The 22,820-nt window shown below is 31.8% G+C and overlaps 2 protein-coding genes and 2 non-coding genes across 4 annotated transcripts; all 4 read right to left on the bottom strand.

Annotated features, from left to right (window-relative positions):
- Positions 1-1,641: 1,641 nt before the first annotated feature.
- LOC132604944 (large ribosomal subunit protein eL14y-like) lies at positions 1,642-3,070 on the bottom strand. Its single transcript, XM_060318297.1, has 2 exons — positions 2,455-3,070; positions 1,642-2,143 (listed from the first exon to the last, which is right to left on the bottom strand). Exons 1-2 carry the CDS (start codon positions 2,561-2,563, stop codon positions 2,013-2,015), a joined length of 240 nt encoding a protein of 79 aa, XP_060174280.1. The 5' UTR covers positions 2,564-3,070; the 3' UTR covers positions 1,642-2,012.
- A 301-nt stretch (positions 3,071-3,371) lies between these two features.
- Positions 3,372-3,452, bottom strand: LOC132608533 (small nucleolar RNA SNORD34). The gene has a single exon (XR_009570444.1). It is a non-coding gene; the product is annotated as a small nucleolar RNA SNORD34 (small nucleolar RNA).
- Positions 3,453-17,030: 13,578 nt separating this feature from the next.
- Positions 17,031-21,560, bottom strand: LOC132605722 (large ribosomal subunit protein eL14z). Its single transcript, XM_060318921.1, has 5 exons — positions 21,426-21,560; positions 20,401-20,502; positions 17,945-18,074; positions 17,699-17,811; positions 17,031-17,274 (listed from the first exon to the last, which is right to left on the bottom strand). The coding sequence occupies exons 1-5, from the start codon at positions 21,426-21,428 to the stop codon at positions 17,218-17,220; spliced, it is 405 nt and encodes a 134-aa protein (XP_060174904.1). The 5' UTR covers positions 21,429-21,560; the 3' UTR covers positions 17,031-17,217.
- On the bottom strand, positions 18,693-18,773 carry LOC132608532 (small nucleolar RNA SNORD34). The gene has a single exon (XR_009570443.1). It is a non-coding gene; the product is annotated as a small nucleolar RNA SNORD34 (small nucleolar RNA).
- Positions 21,561-22,820: the final 1,260 nt, after the last annotated feature.

The following is a 22,820-nucleotide window of genomic DNA, read 5'->3' as shown; positions in this document are numbered from 1 at the left end:
TGGGTTATAGATGGATCATGTTGAGAGATTATGGATTATCGTTATTGGGTTATGTAGTACCTTACCTAAGATAAATCATATTGATAGCTTTCAAGTTGGTGGATTATAGAATTTCTACATAAGTGAATTATACTGACAGTTTCAGAAAGATCGTTATTGGGTTATAGTGTCGTACTTAAGATAAATTGTGTCACTATCCTTATGTGATCGATGGATTATAGTTCCTATCAGAGGGGATTTAATCTCCACTTCTCCATATAAAATTCAGCTTTAATTTGTTTCGTGCGGTTAGGTTTATGGAAATTTAATTTTCACATAAGAGTTAGTGTAAGTATACGGGAATATGTATATTATTTTATGCATGTGAGTATTAGCAATATATGAATTGATATTTTTAAATGACAAAATTAACCATCTTAAATAGCAAAATATGTAATGTTTATTTTATTTAATGCAAATTATGTGTTGTGTACAAATTCATAATATACGAATTGTTCAGCAACAGGTAATCCATGAATTGCTAATCTATGCATTACTAATTCAGGAATTTTTAATACCTACATTTCTAATCCGTGTGCATAATTTACCTCTGCACCAAACTTACCCTAATTATGACTAGTGAACAATGGTGGGAGTAATTATTTTACTGCAAAAAAAATAAGAAAATTTTGAGTTCAGGTGTAGTTGAATCTTAACCTTAATGAAGCCCCAGACTTGATTTACTTTTTTCTCCGGAGAGAAATGAAACAAAAACTAAAACGTGACAAATATTAAAAATGTCGTTGAACCTTAAATCTTAAACAAACTAGTTGAATATTAACCTAAGTTTCACAAAACTGATGTAGCTGAGTCCCTAAAAATATGAGTTGCAAGTAAATTTACATAAAAGCAATCATTGGTTTGGTTTTTTTATTGACACCTTCTAGTTATCAATGGCCAATAATTTCCTTTAAGGGAGAGTGCAAATACAAACTGAACAAGTAAAAACTATGGAGGGAGTAATAACCAAAACAAGGCAATATGAAATAATCACCTCAGCATTCCTTGAAACAAACAACTCACCATCATAGATCAGAAAAATAATTTCCCAGAACGTCTAAAAGAAGCAAAAAGGAAAAGAATAAAACACAGAACATTGGGGTTTTCTGTTTTGAGTAGATATGATCCTCAAGGCAAAATTTCAACTTCCAAAATTGCTTTAAATCAAGGTCACTAATAAGAACGTTCTTAAGCTGCAACCTCTTTTTTAAGCTTTGCCAGCTCCTGTCTCACCACACCAGCCCTCTGCAATGTCTACACGAATGAATCAGTTTCATATAAAATCAAAAGTGTAGAAAAACTATGCAACTAAGGTGTGTTTCGTATGCAGGCCCATGTATGCTTGGCCAGAAAGTTTGGAAAACATTTTCCTAGGAAAACAAGTTCCTTAAAAATGAGGAAAGTGGTTTCCTTAATGGAAGTAGGAAAAACAAGTTTCATAAATGACATTTCAACTTCATTGTCTCCTCCCCACCCACCCAACAGGCCAAACAAACCCACACCCCCCCCCCCCAAAAAAAAAAATCCCAACCCGCACCCTTGACCAGCCCACCAGCCGCCACGCAAGAACCCTCCCTCCCCACCCTCATAATGTTTTGCTAGATTACATACAAATGATCTTGGGATAATATTTTTTTTGCTTCCTACCAAACACTACAAAAAAAAGTAACAAACCCACTTGTTTTCCAAGAGAACATTGTCTAGGAAAATATTTTCCATGGATAACATTTTCCTTCATAGCAGTCACACCCTAAAAGTAAAGCCAGCTATATAAAGGACGCATAAAGATTATTTCAGGAGTACACGTTTGGCGCGAGTCAAGTTTGTAACGATAATTGGACCGTAATGCATTCTACCACAAGCATGCAATTTGCATTTTTCCTTTTTTATCAATGAAAAAACTTATTCTTTTAACTCTTCGAAGTAAACCACGTAAAGCAGTCTGGTTTACTGGGCTAAATGAACTGAGAATTTTACAAATGCAATCGCATCTTGATCTTTGCCAACATGAGCTTAAACCTGTCAAAATCGTTAAGTGAGGCCCTCCTCTTCTGCACTATCAACTTCCTTCCCCAGAAACTGGATTCCCACTTGCCCTTCACATCTGAGAGGACATCATAAAGCAATTGAGAGTAGTCAAGCTTACAATTTTTTCTTCCATTTAAGATACACAAAGAACTGCTAAATTAATATCTGCTCCAAATCGTCTAGAAGAGAAAATGTAGCCACTTACCGGCAGTGGCGAAGCCAGGATTTCCGCCGAGGGTTCAAAATATAAAAAAATAAACATACGAAGAAGCCTAATGGGGTTCAACATCTACTATATATACATAAAAAATAATTTTAACTTTGTAAAAACAGTATTTTTTTCCGCCGAGGGGTTCATCGGCATAGTGTGGCTCTGCCACTGCTTACCGGCAGCCTCCATATCAGCAATCAGGGTCTTCTTCTTTGGAATCCTTTTGATGTCGATTTTGATATCTGTAAGTGAAAGCCTCTTGAAGTTCATCTGGCTCCTCACCATGTCAGGGGCATCAACAAGAGCATATCAAAGATAAATAAAATTCATAATGTCATCCTTTTCCAACATTAACATATCTATCAATTCAGCACCGGCTACCATCTGTGCAATTAAAAGTAAACTCAACTAATCAAGTGCCATTGAGATTAAGCATGAAATAACAAAAAAATAGAAAGAAGCAGGAAGTCTCTTGAGTGGTCCCTTATGACAGTTTAGGACAAGTGAACAAAGCTATTTTCATATTTTGGACATGAACCTTTAAGAACCATGCCCCACATATCGAAATTTCACTCTTAGATTAACATAAAAACCTATCATAGTGGTCTACTAGCAAAGATGTGACAACCTCTATGGTATCCATACCAGATTGTAACAGAAAAACAGACCGAACATTACAATAATAAGTCTCGTTTTTAATGGACAGAACCTTATGAAACTAGTATGCGCTTGAATTGCTTTGGCAACAAAGACAGATATTCAATAATAATGAATGGTCTGGAGCAGCTAATTTCATAGAGCCCGTTTGGATTGGCTTATAAGTTGGCTTATAAGCTGTTTTCAGCTTTTTTGAGTGTTTGGCTGGCCAGCTTAAAGTCATTTTATGCTTAAAATAAGCTCAAAAAAATAATTGGACCCATTTGACTTAGTTTATCTAAAGCAGCTTATAAGCTGAAAACAGCTTATATGCCAAAAAAAATAAGTTGGACTACCCCAACTTATTTTTTTCAGCTTATAAGCTGCAAACAACTTTAAGCTGTAAGTCAATCCAAACGGGCTCATAGTCACAAATTATTCTTCTCGAATCCCTATACAAGGCCTCAGACAATACTATTGCTCAATCAAGTTATGTTCAGACAATGTCGGCATATATAATATTCCATCATAGGCCATACAAGGATCCTTCGTAAAGAGCAAAGTAATGAAAATCCAATCTTTTTTCTAAAAAATGACTAGCAGTCCCAGACCATATTTATCTTCAAAAAAAAACTTTAGCACTAAGTAAATAAAATCACAGCTCAATATTATGAATGATCAAACACCCATAAGAACTAACATGAACAAACAAAAGGGGTTCTTTAAAAAACTATTCTAAGATAGAAATTACATGATCAAACAAAAGGGGTTCTTTAAAAAACTATTCTAAGGTAGAAATTGCATGAACAAGCAAAAAGGGCTCTTTAAAAACTATTCTAAGGTAGAAATTACATGAACAAACAAAAGGGGCTCTTTAAAAAACTATTATAAGGTAGAAATTACATGAACAAACAAAAGGGGTTCTTTAAAAAACTATTATAAGGTAGAAATTACATGAACAAAAAAAGGGGCTCTTTAAAAAACTATTATAAGGTAGAAATTACATGAACAAACATAAGGGGTTCTTAAAAAAATTAGTCTGAGTTAGAAATTGCATGATCAAATAGAAGGGGTTCTTTAAAAAACTGAATTTGATGAAATCAAGAACTTAAAAATCAAACTTTTAGCATTTGGTTTCTTGGAGAAGATGTTCATGTTGATGAAGATCACGTAAGATTGGGATTGTGGGTCTAATAATGAATGAAATGTAACATGTCTTAAATATACTAAAGGGCATTTTCATCATTCTACCATTAAAATATAGAAGAATTATTAAAAAATTTAAATGGTAGACGAGACGTGGCGGCTTCTTTGAAAAAAACAAAACAAAAAAAATTCGAAAAAAAGAGACCTCTTAAACAAATATTTATTAGTAAGAGTTTATTACTTTTTATTACTACTATTCAAGAGTGAGTTGTTCACTTTCTCGTCGTCCGTCCCAATTTAATAAAAACAAATTATAAGCCCCATATATTATATATTAAATAATAATTAATATTAAAAAAATTATGAGCCCCATAATTCATTCTAATTTTTAAAAAAAATATGAGCCCCATATATATTAAACAACAACTAATATTAAAAACTAGTGCAAATTAATAATGTCAAAAAAAATGTCCTCCATATTAAAAAATCAAATAATATTTATATAATTTTCAAAGTATCTCATTAAGTCAATAATGATGGATTCATTGTCGCATGCGTATTCGTAGCAAACACTAATATAATAAAGTTTTAAATACGGAACACAAACTACAATGTTATATTAATCGTGTTTTGAACATAGTATCTCATATTAACAAACTTAAGCAATATATATATATATATAATCTCATATTAAAAAAACAAACATTGTAAAAAAAAAGAGCAAAAAAATTGTGATCCCCATAATTCTAATATATGCGTAAAAATAGTGCAAATTAATAATGTCAAAAAAAAAGTGCACCCCATATTATATATATATAGCCCAAATTAATAATATCCAAAAAAAAGTGCATCCCGTATTAAAAATCAAACAATATTCATGTAATTTCCAAAGTATCTTATTAAGTCAATAATGATGGATTCATTGTCACGTGCGTATTCGTAGCAAATACTAGTATAATAAAATTTTAAATACGGAGTACACACTACAATATTATATTAATTGTATTTTGAACATAGTATCTCATATTGACAAAATCAAGCAATATATATATAAAAAAAAAAGTGAATCTCATATTAAAAAATAAACAATATCAAAAAAATGCAGACTTTATATTCGTAGCAAGCACTAATATAATAAAGTTTTAGATACGGAGCACAAATTACAATGTTATATCAATCGTGTTTTGAACATAGTGTGTGTATGTATATATATATATATATATATATATTATATGCATAAAAATAGTGCAAACTAATAATGTCCAAAAGGTTGGGCCCCATACTAAGCAACACCAAGCAATATAAAAAATAAAAACAAAAAAAGAAGAAACTATATAAAGCATGGGTTTAGATTCATGCTTCGTCGTCCGTTGTCCCTTAAAAAAAAGGTGAGCCCCATACTAAATAACATCGAGCAATAAAAAAAAGAAAAAAAAAAGTGAAACTCACCATCTCCAAACTCATGGGAAAAAAAAGTGGACCTTATATTATCAAAATCAATCAATATAAAAAAAAATGAACCCCATATTAAAAAAAATATAATGTTAAAAAAAAAGTCTTGGCTTTGTATTCGTAGCAAGCACTAATATAATAAAATTTTAGATACCGAGCACAAACTGCAATGTCATATTACTCGTGTTTTGAACATAGTAAATGTATATATATTATATGCATAAAAAGGGTGGACCTCATACTAAACAACATTAAGCAATATATAAAAAAAAAAAAATGGAACCCACCATCTCCAAACTCACTATAAAAAAAAGTGGACTCCATATTAACAAAATCAAGCAATATAAAAAAAAAGTAAACCCCATATTAAATGTAAAAAAAAAGTGCAGACTTTGTATTCGTAGTAAACACTAATGTACTAAAGTTTTAGATACGGAGTACAAACTACAATGTTATATTAATCGATTTTGAACATAGTATATATATATATATACTATGTTCAAAATCGATTAATATAACATTGTAGTTTGTACTCCGTATATATATACAATGGATTTATATATATATAAATAGTGCAAATTAGTGCACTCCATATTAAAAAATCAAACAATATTCATCTAATTTCCAAAGTATCTCATTAAGTCAATAATGATGAATTCATTGCCATTAGTGAGAGCAAATGAAATTGTTTTTCTTCAAAAAGTTAAGTAGTCAAACCATACAATTTTTTTTTTTTTTATATTAGCCTGAGATCTAATCTAGATATTAAAGTGTTGTATTTGCTATTCCGCCATGTCATTTATTTGCTAGGTTCACTAAAATAAATATACTTAAAATATTTATATTTTAAAATAAGATAGAATTTAATTATTTTTTTATTTTTTTCTTACTCTAATAAATGTGATAAGAGATTAATGTCGTAAAAAAAATATCAAATAGAGATCAAATAATGAATAAGGTAAATTAGTCAAGTTATAATTCTAATCGACGTTTTCTTAAAAAACCATGCAAAAGACAACATGACAAGTAAAATGAGCTAAACCGAGAATATTTACCAAAAAATAAAAAATAGATTTCTTTGTTTAAATAGAAAATCAATTTCTACTTTGTTTCGTTTTAAACATGTAAAATTAATTTAATAATTTGAATTATAATTATCCAAATCAAAATTTGATAAAAATTAATACGTATTTTACACCTTTAAATTAATCGAATTAAAATTGAAAGTATCAACTGATGCGTAAATATTGCTATTGTTTTATCTCAAAGAGAGGAAAATAGTTTCCTTTTAAACAGACTTCTCTTTTAAAAAATATTAATAAATTTGCCGATTTTGTATTCGTAGTAAACATTAATATAATAAAATTTTAGATACGGAGCACAAACTACAATGTTATATTAATCGTGTTTTAAACATAATATATACTCTCTCTCTCTCTCTCTCTATCTATCTATCTTTATATATATATATATATATATATATATATATATATATATATATATATATATAATCACTATTCAAAGACAACTACATACACATAGATGCACTATAATCTAGAGTGTTGAGCCTGTGCGCAGCACGGACATAGGCCTTCTAGTTATATTATATTATTTTTTTAAGAGTGGAATTGGTCATCAACGCACTCTTCTATAATAGTTAAGTTAAAAATATTTTTAAAAAAAAATTAAGGTGGGATCCACATGAATAAGTAGGAGATAAAAAAAATAAGGTGGAGTCCACGTGAAGAAGTATGAGACAATTGCAAAAAAAAAATAAGGTGGGTTCCACGTGAAGAAATAGGAGACAATTACAGAAAAATAAAAAAACATAGGGCATTTAAATAATGATAATAAGTTCAGAAAATGGTAAGGTACGCTTAGAGAAAATTTAAAGAAGAGAAATTCAGGAAAAAAGAAATAACGGTTTAAATTGAACACAAAAACCGCTAAAGAAGTCATAAAATCAAAAAAATTTAAAACTTATACCTTTGGGTAAGGATAAAAATGCACTAAGGAGCCATTTGGACATGATTTCATCTCATGAGATAAAATCATGTTTGGACATATAATTTGAATTTCTTAAGTTGCAGTATTTTTTATAAACATAAAAACCCCACAAGTTGTGAAAACCATCAAAAAAATTCAATTATTTTACAATCTTACCAAATGAGTAAATCATAGTTCGGAATAAAATTAATACGCAACTAGAAGGTCTTTCTAAAAAATACAACGTCAATTGATCAAACTTTAGTTAAATAAAAAGGAAAATTTAGCATGAATAGTAATGTAACTACTCTTTAATATAATCCTTCCACATGGTAAATATATTTTACCAACTTGTAGATTAATATTTAATACAAATGTTTGGTAAACATGATTAGTAAATATATCTACCAACTTATGGGTCTTTTTTTATAAAACATAAATCTATGGATAAAATTTTACATTTTTATTGTTTGAAATCATGATTTCAAATCCCAAATCAAGCCTTTTTGGATGATTTGGGATTTCATCTTTTGGATGATTTGGATTTCATCTCATGAGATGAAATCGCATGTCCAAACGCCTACTAATTGTAGACACATACGTCTCATACAAATAATGAGGAATAACATCGAGAAGACGAAATATAAACGGTCAAGAAACGTATACACATATATACTTAAAAATTTAAGACTACAATAGATGCTAACACATGAAGCTGCTTTTCAGTGTTGTTGAGTAGAAAGAGATGATGGCATGAAACTAGGTAGGAGAAGGTATATTTCAAATCTTTCAATTGAAGAAATAAACCAGGAAAGCCATATATGGGAGAAAGAGATTAAGTAAAATAATTTATTGACATTTTCAATTAATTGAATTATAATACTTTCTATAATAAAAATTCCATAATTATATTACTAAAACGTACTCTCTCTATCCTATTATGTGACATAGTTTGACTAAGCACGAAGTTAAAAAAAAAAAAAACTTTGAAACTTGTGGTCTAAAACAAGTCATAGATATTTGTGTGGATTTAAATCATTTCATTAAAGGTAAAAGGGAAAGGTTCAAGTTAAACGATTTCTAAACATAAAAATATATCATTCTTTTTTACACAAACTAAAAAAAAATGTGATACTATTTGTGTTGAGCCTGTGTTAGCACGGACTTTCATCATCTAGTCTACTATATAGAACATGAGTTTCTATATAGTTTGGTATTCAGTCACTCATTTTAAAAAAAAATAAGGTGGGTCTCACTATTCTATAATAGTAAAAGAAGATTATTTTAAAAAAACTTAGGGTGGGGCCCAATCTTGTGAAAATGAAAGAAAAAAAATAAATTTAAGGTGGGGCCCACTCTTCTATATATAATAATAGAGATTAAAAAAATTAAGGTAGGGTCCGCGTAAAGAATTAGGATACAATTGTAAAAAAAAATTAAGGTTGGGGTCCGCGTGAAGAAGAATGAGACAATTGCAACAACAAAAAAAGGATATCTAAATAATGATAGTAAATTTAGAAAATGGAAAAGGTACGTTTAGAAAAAATGTAAAGAAGAGAAGTTTAGAAAAAAAAGAAATAACGATTTAAATTGAACACAAAAACTGCTAAAGACATCATAAAACCAAAAGATTTAAAACTTATACCTTTGGGTATAAGTTTAGACACATACATCTCACACCAATAATGAGAAGACGAAATATAAACAGTATAAGAAAAAAAAATTAAAAAATTAAGGTGGGGCCCAATCTTCTATAATAATAGAAATGAAAAAAAAAATTAAGATGGGTTCCACTCTTCTATAATAGTAGAGATTAAAAAAATTAAGGTGGGGTCCACGTGAAAAAGAAGGAGACAATTGCAACAAAAAAAAAGATATTTAAATAATGATAATCAGTTCAGAAAATGGTAAAGGTACGCTTAGAGAAAATGTAAAGAAAAGAAGTTTGGGAAAAAAGAAATAATGATTTAAATTGAACACAAAAATTGCTAAAGAAGTCATAAAACCAAAAGATTTAAAATTTATATTTTTGGGTATAATTTTAGACACGTACGTCTCACACTAATAATGAGGAATAACATTAAGAAGACGAAATATAAACGGTCTTTATTTTTATTTTTATTACTATAATAGAAGCATGAGTTGGGGATGGTTTCGTTGTCCACCTGCAACTCATGTAATTTTATTTTTTTTAAATGGACCCCACCATCTCCAAACTCATGTAAAAAAAAAGTGGACTGCTTATTAAAAAAATAAGCAATATAAAAAAAAAGTAGACCTCATATTAAAAAAACAAGCAATATAAAAAAAAAACGTGCACCCCATATTAAAAAATTAAATAATATTCATGTAATTTCCCAAAGTATTCCCATTAAATCAATAATGGTGGATTCATTGCCACATGCGTATCAACCCATTAGTGGGAGCAAATGAAATTATTGTACAACAAAAATCATGAACCCTATATTATTGCTTTTCTTCAAAAGATTAAGTAGTTAAACTATATAATTTTCTTTCTTTTCTTATATTAGCCTGAGATCTAATCTAGATATTTAACTGTTGCATTTGCTATTTCACCATGTCATTTATTCGTTATGTTTACTAATATAAATATAATTAAAATATGTATATTTTAAAATAAGGTAAAATTTAATTACTTTTTTATTTTTATTCTTACTCTAATAAATGTGAAAAGAGATTAATATCGTAAAAGAAAAAATAATATTAAATAGAGATCAAATAATAAATAAGTTAAATTAGTCAAATTATAGTTCTAATTGACGTTTCCTTAAAAAAGGTGCAAAAGGTAACATGACAAGTAAAATGAGCTCAACCAAGAATATTCACCAAAAATTAAAAAAAAATAGTGGTTCTTCATTTAAATAGAAAATCAAATTTCTACTTTGTTTCGTTTTAAACATGTAAAATTAATTTAATAATTAGAATTAGAACTAGAATTATCCAAATCAAAATTTGATAAAAAAATAATAAGTATTGAATCTACATACATTAATAATAGAATATTTTACACCTTTAAATTAATCGAATTAAAATTACAAGTATCAACTGTTGCTTAAATATTGTTATTATTTTATCTCAAAGGGAGAAAAATAATTTCCTTTTAAACAAGTCTTCTCTTTTAAAAAGTATTAATAAATTAACACTAATATAATAAAATTTTGGATACGGAACACAAATTATAATGTTATATTAATCGTGTTTTGAACATAGTATATATATATATATATGTGTGTGTGTGTGTGTGTGTGTGTGTGCGCGTGCGCGCGCGCGCGCATAAAAACAATGCAAACTTATATATGTTTATTATCAATATAAAATATATATATATATATATATTATCACTACTCAAACACAACTACATACACATAGATATCCTATAATCCAAAATGTTGGGCTCGTGCGAAGTACGGGCATACGCCATCTAGTATACTATATGTGTGGGGGTAAAGTGTACGACTGAAGAGAAGAAAGGAAGCTATTTGGGAATTGTGCCTTGGATAATTTTTACCAGTCAACTCATAGAGAGGAGAATTGGTTATTACTTTCTCCGTCCAAAATAATTAAGATTTTAGAGTTGGGCAAATGAATTAAGTCACTTACTCTTAAAAATTAAGGGGTCGTTTGGTACACGGTATTAATTGGGATATTCCAGCACTAATTGTGGGATTGATTTTGTACCATATTTGATAAAAGATATAAATTTATCCCAATAAATTTATACCTTATACCAAACAAAGTTTAAAGTGCATCCAAACTTAAAAATGAGATATCCCATTAATCCCAAGAGATAGGATAAATTAGTCTCAGGATTATAATCCTGGGATAATTGTGTCTACGTACCAAACCCCTAAGAGTTATATTGTTAAAAGACCCTTAATTAAGAGGGGCGTTAAAACTACTCCCTACATTCCATAATAAGTGGCTTTTTAGGCTTATGCACACCCCTTACGAAAGTGCTCACTCTTAGAAAATTATGAGTGTTTTTACTAACTTATCCCTAATTAAATGCCTAAAAAAAGAAAAACTTAATGATTATTGATTATATAAATGAGGGGTCATTTTGGAAGAAGAAGAAGACCAATTTCTTCTTGAAATCCTAAATCATAACTTATTTTGAAACAAAATGAAAAGCTTAAAAAGTCACTTATTATGGAATGGTGGGAGTATAACAAGCATTAATTTTATTTATTAAATTAAGAATGTGTCAAGAATAAATTTGAAGAACGAATAAAATATTTTGATAGACCTAAACCTTAATTATTTGGGGTTAATTTTTAGAGACTAAATCCTCAATTACTTTGAATAGGAGGGAGTCCATTAGTAGCCACAAAGTTCAAAGCTTTGTAGCATATGTTTCCCCACTTAAGGGCCGTTTGGTTTGGGTTAGAGGAGATTTTAATCTTCACATAAAATTCAGTATTGATTTGTATTATGTTTAGTTAAGGTTTATGAAAATTTTATTTTCATATAAAAATCAGCTTAAGTCCTCGTAAATAATAGTTGTATAAGTTATACGAAATTAAAGTATTATTTTATGTGAGGTAGAACGCGAAATAAAATAGGTAGGAGCAAAATATGGATTAATATTTTCGAATGATAAAATTAACTCTCATAATAGTAAGAACATTTATTTTAAATTTTATTTAAAGAATAAATGAACACTTCAATATATACTCCCTCTGCTCCAATTTATGTGATACTTTTTTTAAGCAGTCCCAAAAAGAATGATATATTTTTATATTTAGAAATAATTTAACTTAAAACTTCCCCTTTTACAGTCACACAAATAATTATGACTTGTTTTAGATCAGAAGTTTCAAAAGTCTTCTTTTCTTTGTTAAACTACATGTCCAGTCAAACTATGAGGGTGTTTGGATTGACTTATTTTAAGTGTTTATTGACTTTTAAACTCTTTTCTAAATTTTGTAGTCTGACAAAAATAAAAAGTGCTTTTTAGGCAAGAAAAGTACAAAAATAAGCCAAAAGTTGGGTATTATTTACTTATGATTTTTAGCTTATAAGCTACTTTCAAAAAGCCAATTCAAACACTCTCTATATCACATAAATTGAGACGAAGGGAGTAGTATTATGTACTAATATTAAATATATCAATCATTAAACAAGAAATAATCATTATATTATTAATACATGCATTACTTATTCATGTACTCCGTGCTTGCATTACTATCCCTGCATTACTAAACACATACATAACTTAGTCTCAGAACCAAACGAATCCCTGCATTACTAAACACATACATAACTTAGTCTCAGAACCAAACGACTCAAGAGGACAATAGTAGAAATTCTTTTCTGCAGAGAAATGAAATAACAAATTGAAACATCATAAATAGTTAAGACGTCGTTGAATGTTAACCTTTATGTAGCCATAAAGTTCAAGGTTGCACTTCTTCCCACTTAGATGATGATTAGAGAATAATGACTGGTAGAAGTGTTCTTTTTCTCGCACAACATATACATTGCCAGCAGGGGCGGATGTACATGGTTGTGACGGTGTTCACCCAAACACCCTCGGCAAAAAAAAAAATCGTGTTTACGTGCATATATTAACTTTTGAACACCCTGAACAAGTACAAAAGGTTAACTCAAGCGGTCCAGGGTGTCCAAAATTGTTTATAGCGTTTTAGGTTCGATCCCCAAGGACAATACAGTTTTTTATATTTAGCTTTTGTTATTTTTTTCGAACCCCTGAGTGAAAAAATCCTGAATCCGCCACTGACTGGGACCAACTTTCTATCTTCAACCGTTATATTACTTTTATCTATGGGCTGCATACAGTGGAGGATGGAAAACCTTTATGGCAAGAGTTGAGACTGATAAATGGGCATGCTCAGGGGCAATGGTTAACTTTAGGAGACTTTAACAGCATCCTCAATGTAGATGACAGAATCAATGAAGCACAGTTCATTCTAGGAGACAATTAATTTTCAATCATGTATTGACGACATTGGGGTTGGGCAACTTACAAAAAGGGGTAATCAATATTCTTAGAGTAACAAGATAGGAGCTGAAGAGACGTTCTACAGCCACATCGATTGGGTGTTTGGTAACCAATACTGGTTCTGAGATTACAACAATATTGAGACACTTTATATGCCGCCTGAATGGTCTAATCATACCCCAGTCCTTATCAACACCCTAACCACCAGAACTAAAGTTAAACCCCCATTTAGACTACTTAATGTCTTGATGACCCAACCAGAATACCAAGCTAAAATACAGTCTGTATGGGCACAAGAGATTAAGGGGTACCCCATGTATAGAATCTATTCAGACCCTGAGGGATACACTTCAACAGGTGCAAGCAGATCCAAATGAGGATCATTTCAACCCACTGCTCATTCTGGAAGAGAAAGATACTCTTCTCTTGATATAGAAGTGGAATACTGAGAAGATCCTCAGACAGAAATCTAGAGCCATATGGCAAATGCAGGAGACTCTTAACTCTAAATATTCCATGCTCAGTTGAGGTTTAGACAGGAAAGGAACAGAGTTGCTTGTATATACAATGAACTTAATGTCAAGCTGACTGATGCTGAACAAATTCAAGCTGAGTTCATAGACTTCTTTAAGAAACTTCTTGAAAAAGCTTTCCCAGTGTTCCCAGGTATAGATCTAAAAATTGCTAGAGATGGTACCTGCCTATCCTTAGAGAAATAACAACATATACTAAGGCCAGTAACAAGGGAAGAGATATGGCAAGTGGTAAAAGCATTGCCCCTAGACAAGGCACCTGGAATGGATGGATATCCTGCTGAATTTTTTAAAGAATTTTGGCCAAGTATAGGGAAGGAGGTCAGTTGTGCAATTCTTCAGCACTGGTAAGCTCCTAAAAGAAGTCAACAGGACCAATGTTACATTGGTCCCTAAAGTCACTAGTCCAACATTTGTTAAAGAATTCCTACCTATTACATGGTCCACTATGTACAAAATAATAGCTAAGCTTCTAACTGCTAGACAGTGGTAGATTACTTTGTTGATCCCTCCCGGTCAGCATTCATTGAAGGAAGGAATATATTGGATAATGTCATTCTTGCACATAAACTACTTAAAGGTTATATGCAGAAATCCATCTCTCCTAGATGCATGATAAAATAGACAGAAGAAAGGCATATGATTCAGTTAAGTGGGGATTTCTGAGGATGCTATTAATAGAGTTTGGATTTCCTTACAAAATGATTAATCTGATTATGGAGTTTGTGAGTACAATTAGCTATTCCTTAATAGTTAATGGTTTTCCATGGTGATGAAATATCTTAATAGATCATTGAAGCAACTTAGACTGAACCCCAATTTTAAATATCATTCAAGATGCTCTAAATTGGAGGTAGTTCACATATGCTTTGTTGATGACCTGCTAATGTGTTGTAGAGCATACGAATGGTTTATAGATCTGATGCTGCAAGCTTTTAAGCATTTATCTACTGTTTCGGGACTTCAAGAAAATATGGAAAGGGTTCCCTATATATAGATGGTGTCTCAAGGGAATTCAGGGATCAACTGATCACAGATCTTCAGTTCACACTTGGCTCACTACCTTTCAAATACCTAGGTGTGCCCTTATCATCTAGGAAGCTTACAATCAACCAATGTATGCAGCTAGTCAGTGGCGGACCCATGTGCAAATTTTGGGTGCTTCAACACCCATTAAACTCAGTCACGGAGTGTATAGCTGTATAGAAAATATAAAGGAAACAGATATAAATAGTTAATAGAGCACCCCCGAACTCAAAATTCCTGGGTCCAGCACCCCCGAACTCAAAATTCTGGGTCCGCCACTGCAGCTAGTGGAAAAGATTATAACAAGGATCAGATGTTGGTCTTCTAAATTCCGCTCATATTCAGGAAGATTACAACTGATCAATAGTGTGTAGTTTGAAATACAAACATATTGGGCACAAGTATTTCTATTGCCCAAAAAGGTTTACAAGGAGATGTTGTTTGCAGGAAATTTTATGGCATGGGACCAATGACAACAGCAACAAAGCTCTTGTAGTTTGGGACAGTTTATGTCAAATTAAATCCTCAGGTGGTCTGAATATTATTGATTCGGTGACTTGGAACAAAGCAGCTATCAGTAAACTTTGGTGGACTCTGACTAAGAAGAAAGACACTCTGTGGATACGCAACATATACATAAAGAATTAGGATATTCAAGGAATGAAGATTCCAAAGCGAGCAAGTTGGTTAGTGAGGAAGATATTTGATATCAAGAAATGGTTTTCATTAGGGACCCAGAATATAAATGCATATGTGACGGGCAATAAATTTAGCATCAAGAAAGCATATATGGCATTATTACCAGTTTGGCCTAAAGTCCCTTGGAAGTCTTTGGCAATGTTAAAAGGTGCTCTTCCTAGACATCACTTTATTATATGGCTGGCAATCCAAAGAAGGTTATCGACAGTAGACAGGCTGCTAAAATGGGGCATTCTAAGTCCCTACAAGTTGTATCCTATGTGGGGAGGATCAAGTAGAAACACATGACCGTTTGTTCTTTGAGTGTCACTACTCTAATCATATGGCAACAGATGCTTCCCTGGTTGAGAGTTAACAGACAGATAGATAGATGTTGAAGTGTTGTGGATATCTCAGAAAACAAAGACCAGGAACCAATTCCGGACAATTCTGGGAGTGGGTTTGCAGCCGTAGTCTATACCATCTGGAATGAAAGGAACAACAGGAGATTTCAACAGGGAGGCAGAGGCAAAGGCAAGGTGGATAGAGTAAAAGAGATCATCCTACTAATTCATATAGTTGGACAGAAACACTGTAAATGGTTACCAATACTTGACAAATTTAACAGTCCTTGTTAGGAATATGTAAAGTCAATTCACCCTTCCTAGAAGGTGGAATCGGACTAGTGAAGCTAATGTTTTCTTAAGAGGATATCTTTGCTTAGACCTGACTCTAGAGTACAAAAGAGCGGGTGTTGTAAATATTTCCAACTGGTTGAATAAAATTTATACTTTCAACCGTAAAAAAAAGTGTTCTTTTTCCTCATTGGAGAAGTGAAAGAAAAAACTAAGACATTACTAGAAATGAACAATGCAGTTCAACCATAACCTTGACACTAAGCAATTTAACTCTAAAAATTAAAAACTAATCTATGATTAAGTGATAGAAGTTATACATATCTTGTACTCGTGATTTCACATTGCAACGACACAAAATTAAATTCTTTCATAGGTACTGATATTGCCATGTTACGAACTGCATATAGAAAAGTTAACGCTGTTTTCGTATCGTTTGATTTTTCGGTTGAACACCTTCAATTTATCAATAACCAAACAACCAAGTTTCAGAGATTCCTATATCAATTCATCTAATAAAAAGTTTTCAGAAATTGAAAGTTCTCTAAAAGCACATTCTGTTTTTCAATAACAAATGGACAACCTCTCGGTAAAATGCTTCTTCACGTTCCTGGGCTAACTGACACTCATTGCCTGTAATAATCAAAACGAGAACATATGAAATAACCGAGCAAGCATTCTTGGAAACAAACAGTTCACACATCATAGATCAGAAAAATAATTTCCCACCACGTCTAAAACAAGCAAAAGGAAAAGAAAATACCAAACAGGGTTTTTCTTGTTTGAGTAGGTAGATATAATCCTCAAGGTAAAATTACAACTTCCAAAATTGCTTTAAATCAATCTCAACTACTTAGAAAGTTCCTAAGCTGCTACTTCCTTTTTAAGCTTTGCAAGCTCCTGTCTCACCACACCAGCCCTCTGCAATGTCAACACAAATGAGTCAGATTGATACACAACCACAAGGGTAAAAAGATGATGCAATTAAAAGTAAAGCCAGCTATGTTCAGTTTCGTGAAGGTTATTTCACAAGTACACATTTGGGCGCAAACTAGTTTGTAAGAATAATTGGGACCTTAACAAGTGGCATCTGCATTTTTCAATCAACGAAAGCCCATTCTTTTAACTCTTTCAAGTAATCCACGCAAAGTTGTTTGGATGAAAAAACTTTATTTTGTGCCTCATACGACTGACATTAGTTGTGTGACGCTTCTTTTTGTCTCACAAATTGGTGGACTAAAAGTTTGTGGAGCCAAAAGTGTAACATTGGGGTCCACTAACTAGTGAGAGACTAAATGAAGTGAGAATTGAATGCAGTTAAACTTGAATACAAACGCAATCATACCTTGATCTTTGCCAACATAAGCTTAAACCTGTCAAAGTCGTTAAGTGAGGCCCTCCTCTTCTGCACGATCAACTTCCTTCCCCAGGAACTGGACTCCCACTTGCCCTTCACATCTGGGAGGAGATCAAGCAAATGAAAGTTAGTCAAGCTACAAACTTTTCTTACATATAGTATAAGATACAGAAAGAGCTGGTATAGTAATATCCGCTCCAAATCATCTAGAAGAGGAAATGCATCCACACTTACCGGCAGCCTCCATCGCGGCAATCAGGGTCTTCTTCTTTGGAATCCTTTTGATGTCAATTTTGATATCTGTGAGTGAAAGCCTCTTGAAGTTCATCTGGCTCCTCACCATGTCAGGAGCATCAACAAGAGCCTATCAATTTAAAGAGATAGCAATATTGTTAGAATAGATAAGAAAATCATAATTCCAAGTAAACTAAAAAATTCAAGTAACCGTGAGATTGAGTAAGCATGAGATACATATAAGAAATAGAAAGAAGCCGAAACTCTCTTGAGTGGTCCCTCAAGAAAATAAGATGTGCCCTTGGTGGTATGATAAAATTCACCAGAAGACTAGTTTAGGAAAAGTGAACAAAGTTATTTTGACATTTTGGACATGATCACTTTAGAACTGTGCCCCACATATCAAAATTTCACTCTTAGATTAACAAAAAAACCGATAAAATCACTGGACCGGTCAATGGAGAGTACTACAACTGTGTAGAGGCAAATGTTCCTCATTCTGAGATACTTTATTTGAAAGGTAAATATTCGTTCTGCACAGAATATCAACATCTCAATCCGAAAAGAACACAGTACTCACTTTTAATGGACAGAATTACAACAATAAGGCTCACTTTTAATTGACAGAACTTTATGGAACCAGCATGCGCTAGAACTGCTTTGGTAAGAAAGACAAATATTCAACAATAATAAATGATGTGGAACTGCTAATTTCAAAATCACAAATTCCTTTTCTCGAATCCATATACAAGGCCTCAGACAAGTTTGCTCAATCAAGTTAATATGATCAGACAATGTAGGCATATATAATATTCCATCATAGGCCATGCATGGATCCTACGTTTAAAAAAACTAACAAAGTAAAAGAAATACTATCTTCTTCTTTTTTGTGAAAAAATGTGATAGCAGGTCCAGACCATAAAAATGCATCTGTGCTAAGACCAAGCAATCAAGTTATCAACTGCATCTCAACCCCAAGCTAGTGGGGATGCACTATATGAATCCTCTATGTATTCCACTGCAATCAATCATATTTACACATCATTTATAAACAGCTGGAAAGCTAAAAAAAAAATGAAAACCCAATTTTTCCTAGAAACATGTGACCAGCAGCTCCAAACCATAAAAGTTGCATCCACACTGAAATCAATCAATCAATTTACCAAGCCTAATCCAAACTAGTTTGAGATTAGCTATACGAATTCTATGTATCCATTCCACTCTATTCAAGCAAATTTATCTTCAATACTGAATAACATCTATCTTTTCAAGATGAATTAGGTGTCCTTTAAAACTAAGGTGCCATGTGCTTTCGAGTTTTTGCAAGGATTGAGTTTGCAGACTCAGTTTTCAAGTTTTCTGAACCATGTGTTTGATTGAGCTCCGTTTGGCAAAAAACAAAAGGAAATATTTGAAAATCTTGAAAAAGCTCAAAAAACACTTTTTTGGCAAAAATTCAGAACCTGAATCTGCAAACTAAAAAACAAAACCCCGCCTAAAGTTACTCTAAGCTAGCGTTTGGCCATAGATTTTCGATCAGATTTTGAAATTTTTTCTTCAAATATCCATTTGGCCATGAAAGTTGATCAGATTTTAAAATTTATCTTCAAAATATTTTCAAGTTCCAAATAATGGCTCAGGCCCCTTTTTTGGGAGAAACTTCACTTCCACTCACAAAAATTCAAATAATCAATTACTCAGGCTCTCCTAAAATGTCGTCAGGTGCGTGTCGGATCATGCAAAAGTAGTGTCTTTTGGAGGATCCAACACAGATGCAGCAACACTTTTGAAGAATCCGAGTAACTCAGGTAAAATGTATGTCCAAACACCACTTCAAAAACTCAAATTTTCAAGTTACAACTTCAAAATCTATGGTCAAACGGGAGCTTAATCACAAACATATGCTGCAACTAATTCTCTGGCAAAACTGAAAAGAAATCTCAAATGTAAATATTCAGCTAAAAGCAATAAAATAGTACCCTAGCTAGCGTTTGGCCATAGATTTTCAATCAGATTTTGAAATTTTTTCTTCAAATATCCGTTTGGCCATGAAAGTTGATCAGATTTTAAAATTCATCTTCAAAATATTTTCAAGTTCCAAAAAATGGCTCAGGCCCGTTTTTTGGGAGAAACTTCACTTCCACTCACAAAAATTCAAACAATCAATTTACTCGGGCTCTCCTAAAATGTCATCAGGTGCATGTCGGATCATGCAAAAGTAGTGTCTTTTTCGAGGATCCAACACGGATGCAGCAACACTTTTAAAGAGTCCAAGTAACTCAGGTAAAATGTATGTCCAAACACCACTTCAAAAACTCAAATTTTTCAAGTTACAACTTCAACATCTATGGTCAAACGGGAGCTTAATCACAAACATATGCTACAACTAATTCTCTAGCAAAACTAAAAAAGAAATCGCAAATGTAAATATTCAGCTAAAAGCAATAAAATAGTACCCTATTTTGGTCAATAACATCAACGATGACGACGAGCTTTCCATAGTCCTTCCCGTAATTAACGAGTGCAACTCTTCCTATCTCCACAAACCTCTTGAACGGCTAAATAATAAAATCAAACACATTTTTGTTCAAATTTCAATAAACAAAATCGTAAATAACTGTGAATTAGAGAAATTAGAAAAAGTGAAAATTCGTAAATTAAAATACATTTTTATTTTTTTCAAATTTCTGTAAACAAAATCGTAAATAACTGTGAATTAGAGAAATTAGAAAAAGTGAAAATTCGTAAATTAAAATACATTTTTATTTTTTTCAAATTTCTATAAACAAAATCGTAAATAACTGTGAATTAGAGAAATTAGAAAAAGTGAAAATTCGTAAATTAAAATACATTTTTATTTTTTTCAAATTTCTATAAACAAAATCGTAAATAACTGTGAATTAGAGAAATTAGAAAAAGTGAAAATTCGTAAATTAAAATACATTTTTATTTTTTTTCAAATTTCTATAAACAAAATCGTAAATAACTGTGAATTAGAGAAATTAGAAAAAGTGAAAATTCGTAAATTAAAATACATTTTTATTTTTTTTCAAATTTCTATAAACAAAATCGTAAATAACTGTGAATTAGAGAAATTAGAAAAAGTGAAAAATCGTAAATTAAAATACATTTTTATTTTTTTCAAATTTCTATAAACAAAATCGTTGTAGTAACAAACATACATAGTTACTGTGAAGAAATAAATTAGAGAATTAAAATACAATTTTTTTTTCAAATTTCTATAAACAAAATCGGAGTAGTAACAAACGTGCATTTTGTTAGAAAAGTGAAAATTCATATAAAAAAAATACATTTTGTTTCAAATGTCAATAAACAAAATCAGAATTAGAGAACTCAGCACATAAATTCACCATTTTTAAAATCAAATACATTATTTTTTTTTTCAAATTTGAATAAACAAAATTAACAGAATAACTGTGAATTAAAGAAATTATAAAAGGGAAAAATTACGGAATATTACCATTTTTAGTGGAGCTGCGAAAAAGAGTGAAACGAAAGAGAGAATGCTTTAGGGTTTACAATAAAGGGATATAGTGCTAGGGTTTTTGTTGCTTCGGGTAATGGGCTTGTATAGTCTGATATGGGCTTAGGCCCATATTGTTTTTGTTTTTTTAACTATGGAGTCAAATGGGCAATTCGCACTTCTTTTGGCATGATGGTATTCAAATTTTGCCCCTCATATTTACGGTCTTTAAATTTTACCCCTCATATTTGTGGTCTTTAAGTTTTGTCCTTAGCTTGGATATCTGAGATTCTGGGTTCGAACCCCGCTCAGACATAAAATAAAAAAATAATTTTGTAAGGCAGGGCTGGAGGGATTGTATGCCGGATCCGGCATAAAGTCTTTAAGGAAAACCTAAAGTTATGCCGGAGGGGGCATAACTTTTCCTCAAGGCATAGTTTAGTTATGTCTTATGGGGCAAAACTTTTCCTTAAGGAACTATGCCTTATGGGGCAGACTTTTAATTAAGGCATAACCAAAAGTATACCTTATAAGGCAGAACTTTTCAGGCAAACTTTTAGTTATGCCTTAAGGAAAAGTTCCACCTTATGGGGTATACTTTTAGTTATATTTTATGAGTCACACTTTTAGTTAAGGCATAACTAAAAGTATGCCACATAAGGCGGAACTTTTCCTTAAGGCATAATTAAAAGTTTGCCTTAAAAAGTAAAATATATATATATATATATATATATATATATATATATATGTGTGTGTGTGTGTGTGTGTCTCGAGGCAGAGTATGTCCCCTCCGGCATAACTTTAGTTTTTCCTTAAGGATTGTATGCCGAATCCGGCATACACTCCCCCAGCCCTGCCTTGCGATTTTTTTTTTATTTTATGTCTGAGCGGGGGTTCGAATCCAGAACCTCAGGTATCCAAGCGAAGGGCAAAACTTAAAGAACACAAATATGAGGGGCAAAATTTAAAGACCACCCTAAAAAAAGGACAATCCGTGCAAAAAAATGTTCAAATCCTAACTTACAACAATCGTACGTGAAATCTAGCTTCCCAAGGACTAATTACAAACATGCATGACTAGTTTCAGATATATAGTTAACAAAGTCTTAATATCATTAAGACGTTTATTCAAATTATTTTACAAAGATGACAGTGCAACAATTTCATCCATCAGCGCTACCGCCATACTTCATCATTATCAACTAGTGTCGTCGCTGCCCACTATTATCAACTATCATCACCCACCACCCACAACCATCATCCTCATCTCCGCCCACCACCAGCACCAATCACTACAATCCGCTGATACTGTCACTAGCCACTATTTACAATCATTGCTATAAAAACAGCTGATTGCGAACGACAATTACCACCATATATCGCCAATCACCG

This window comes from Lycium barbarum, chromosome 8, assembly GCF_019175385.1.
Source record: "Lycium barbarum isolate Lr01 chromosome 8, ASM1917538v2, whole genome shotgun sequence".
In the NCBI taxonomy this organism is placed as follows: Eukaryota; Viridiplantae; Streptophyta; class Magnoliopsida; order Solanales; family Solanaceae; genus Lycium; species Lycium barbarum.
The sequence above is the reverse complement of the archived record's forward strand: the minus strand, read 5'-3'. Positions and strand labels throughout refer to the sequence as shown.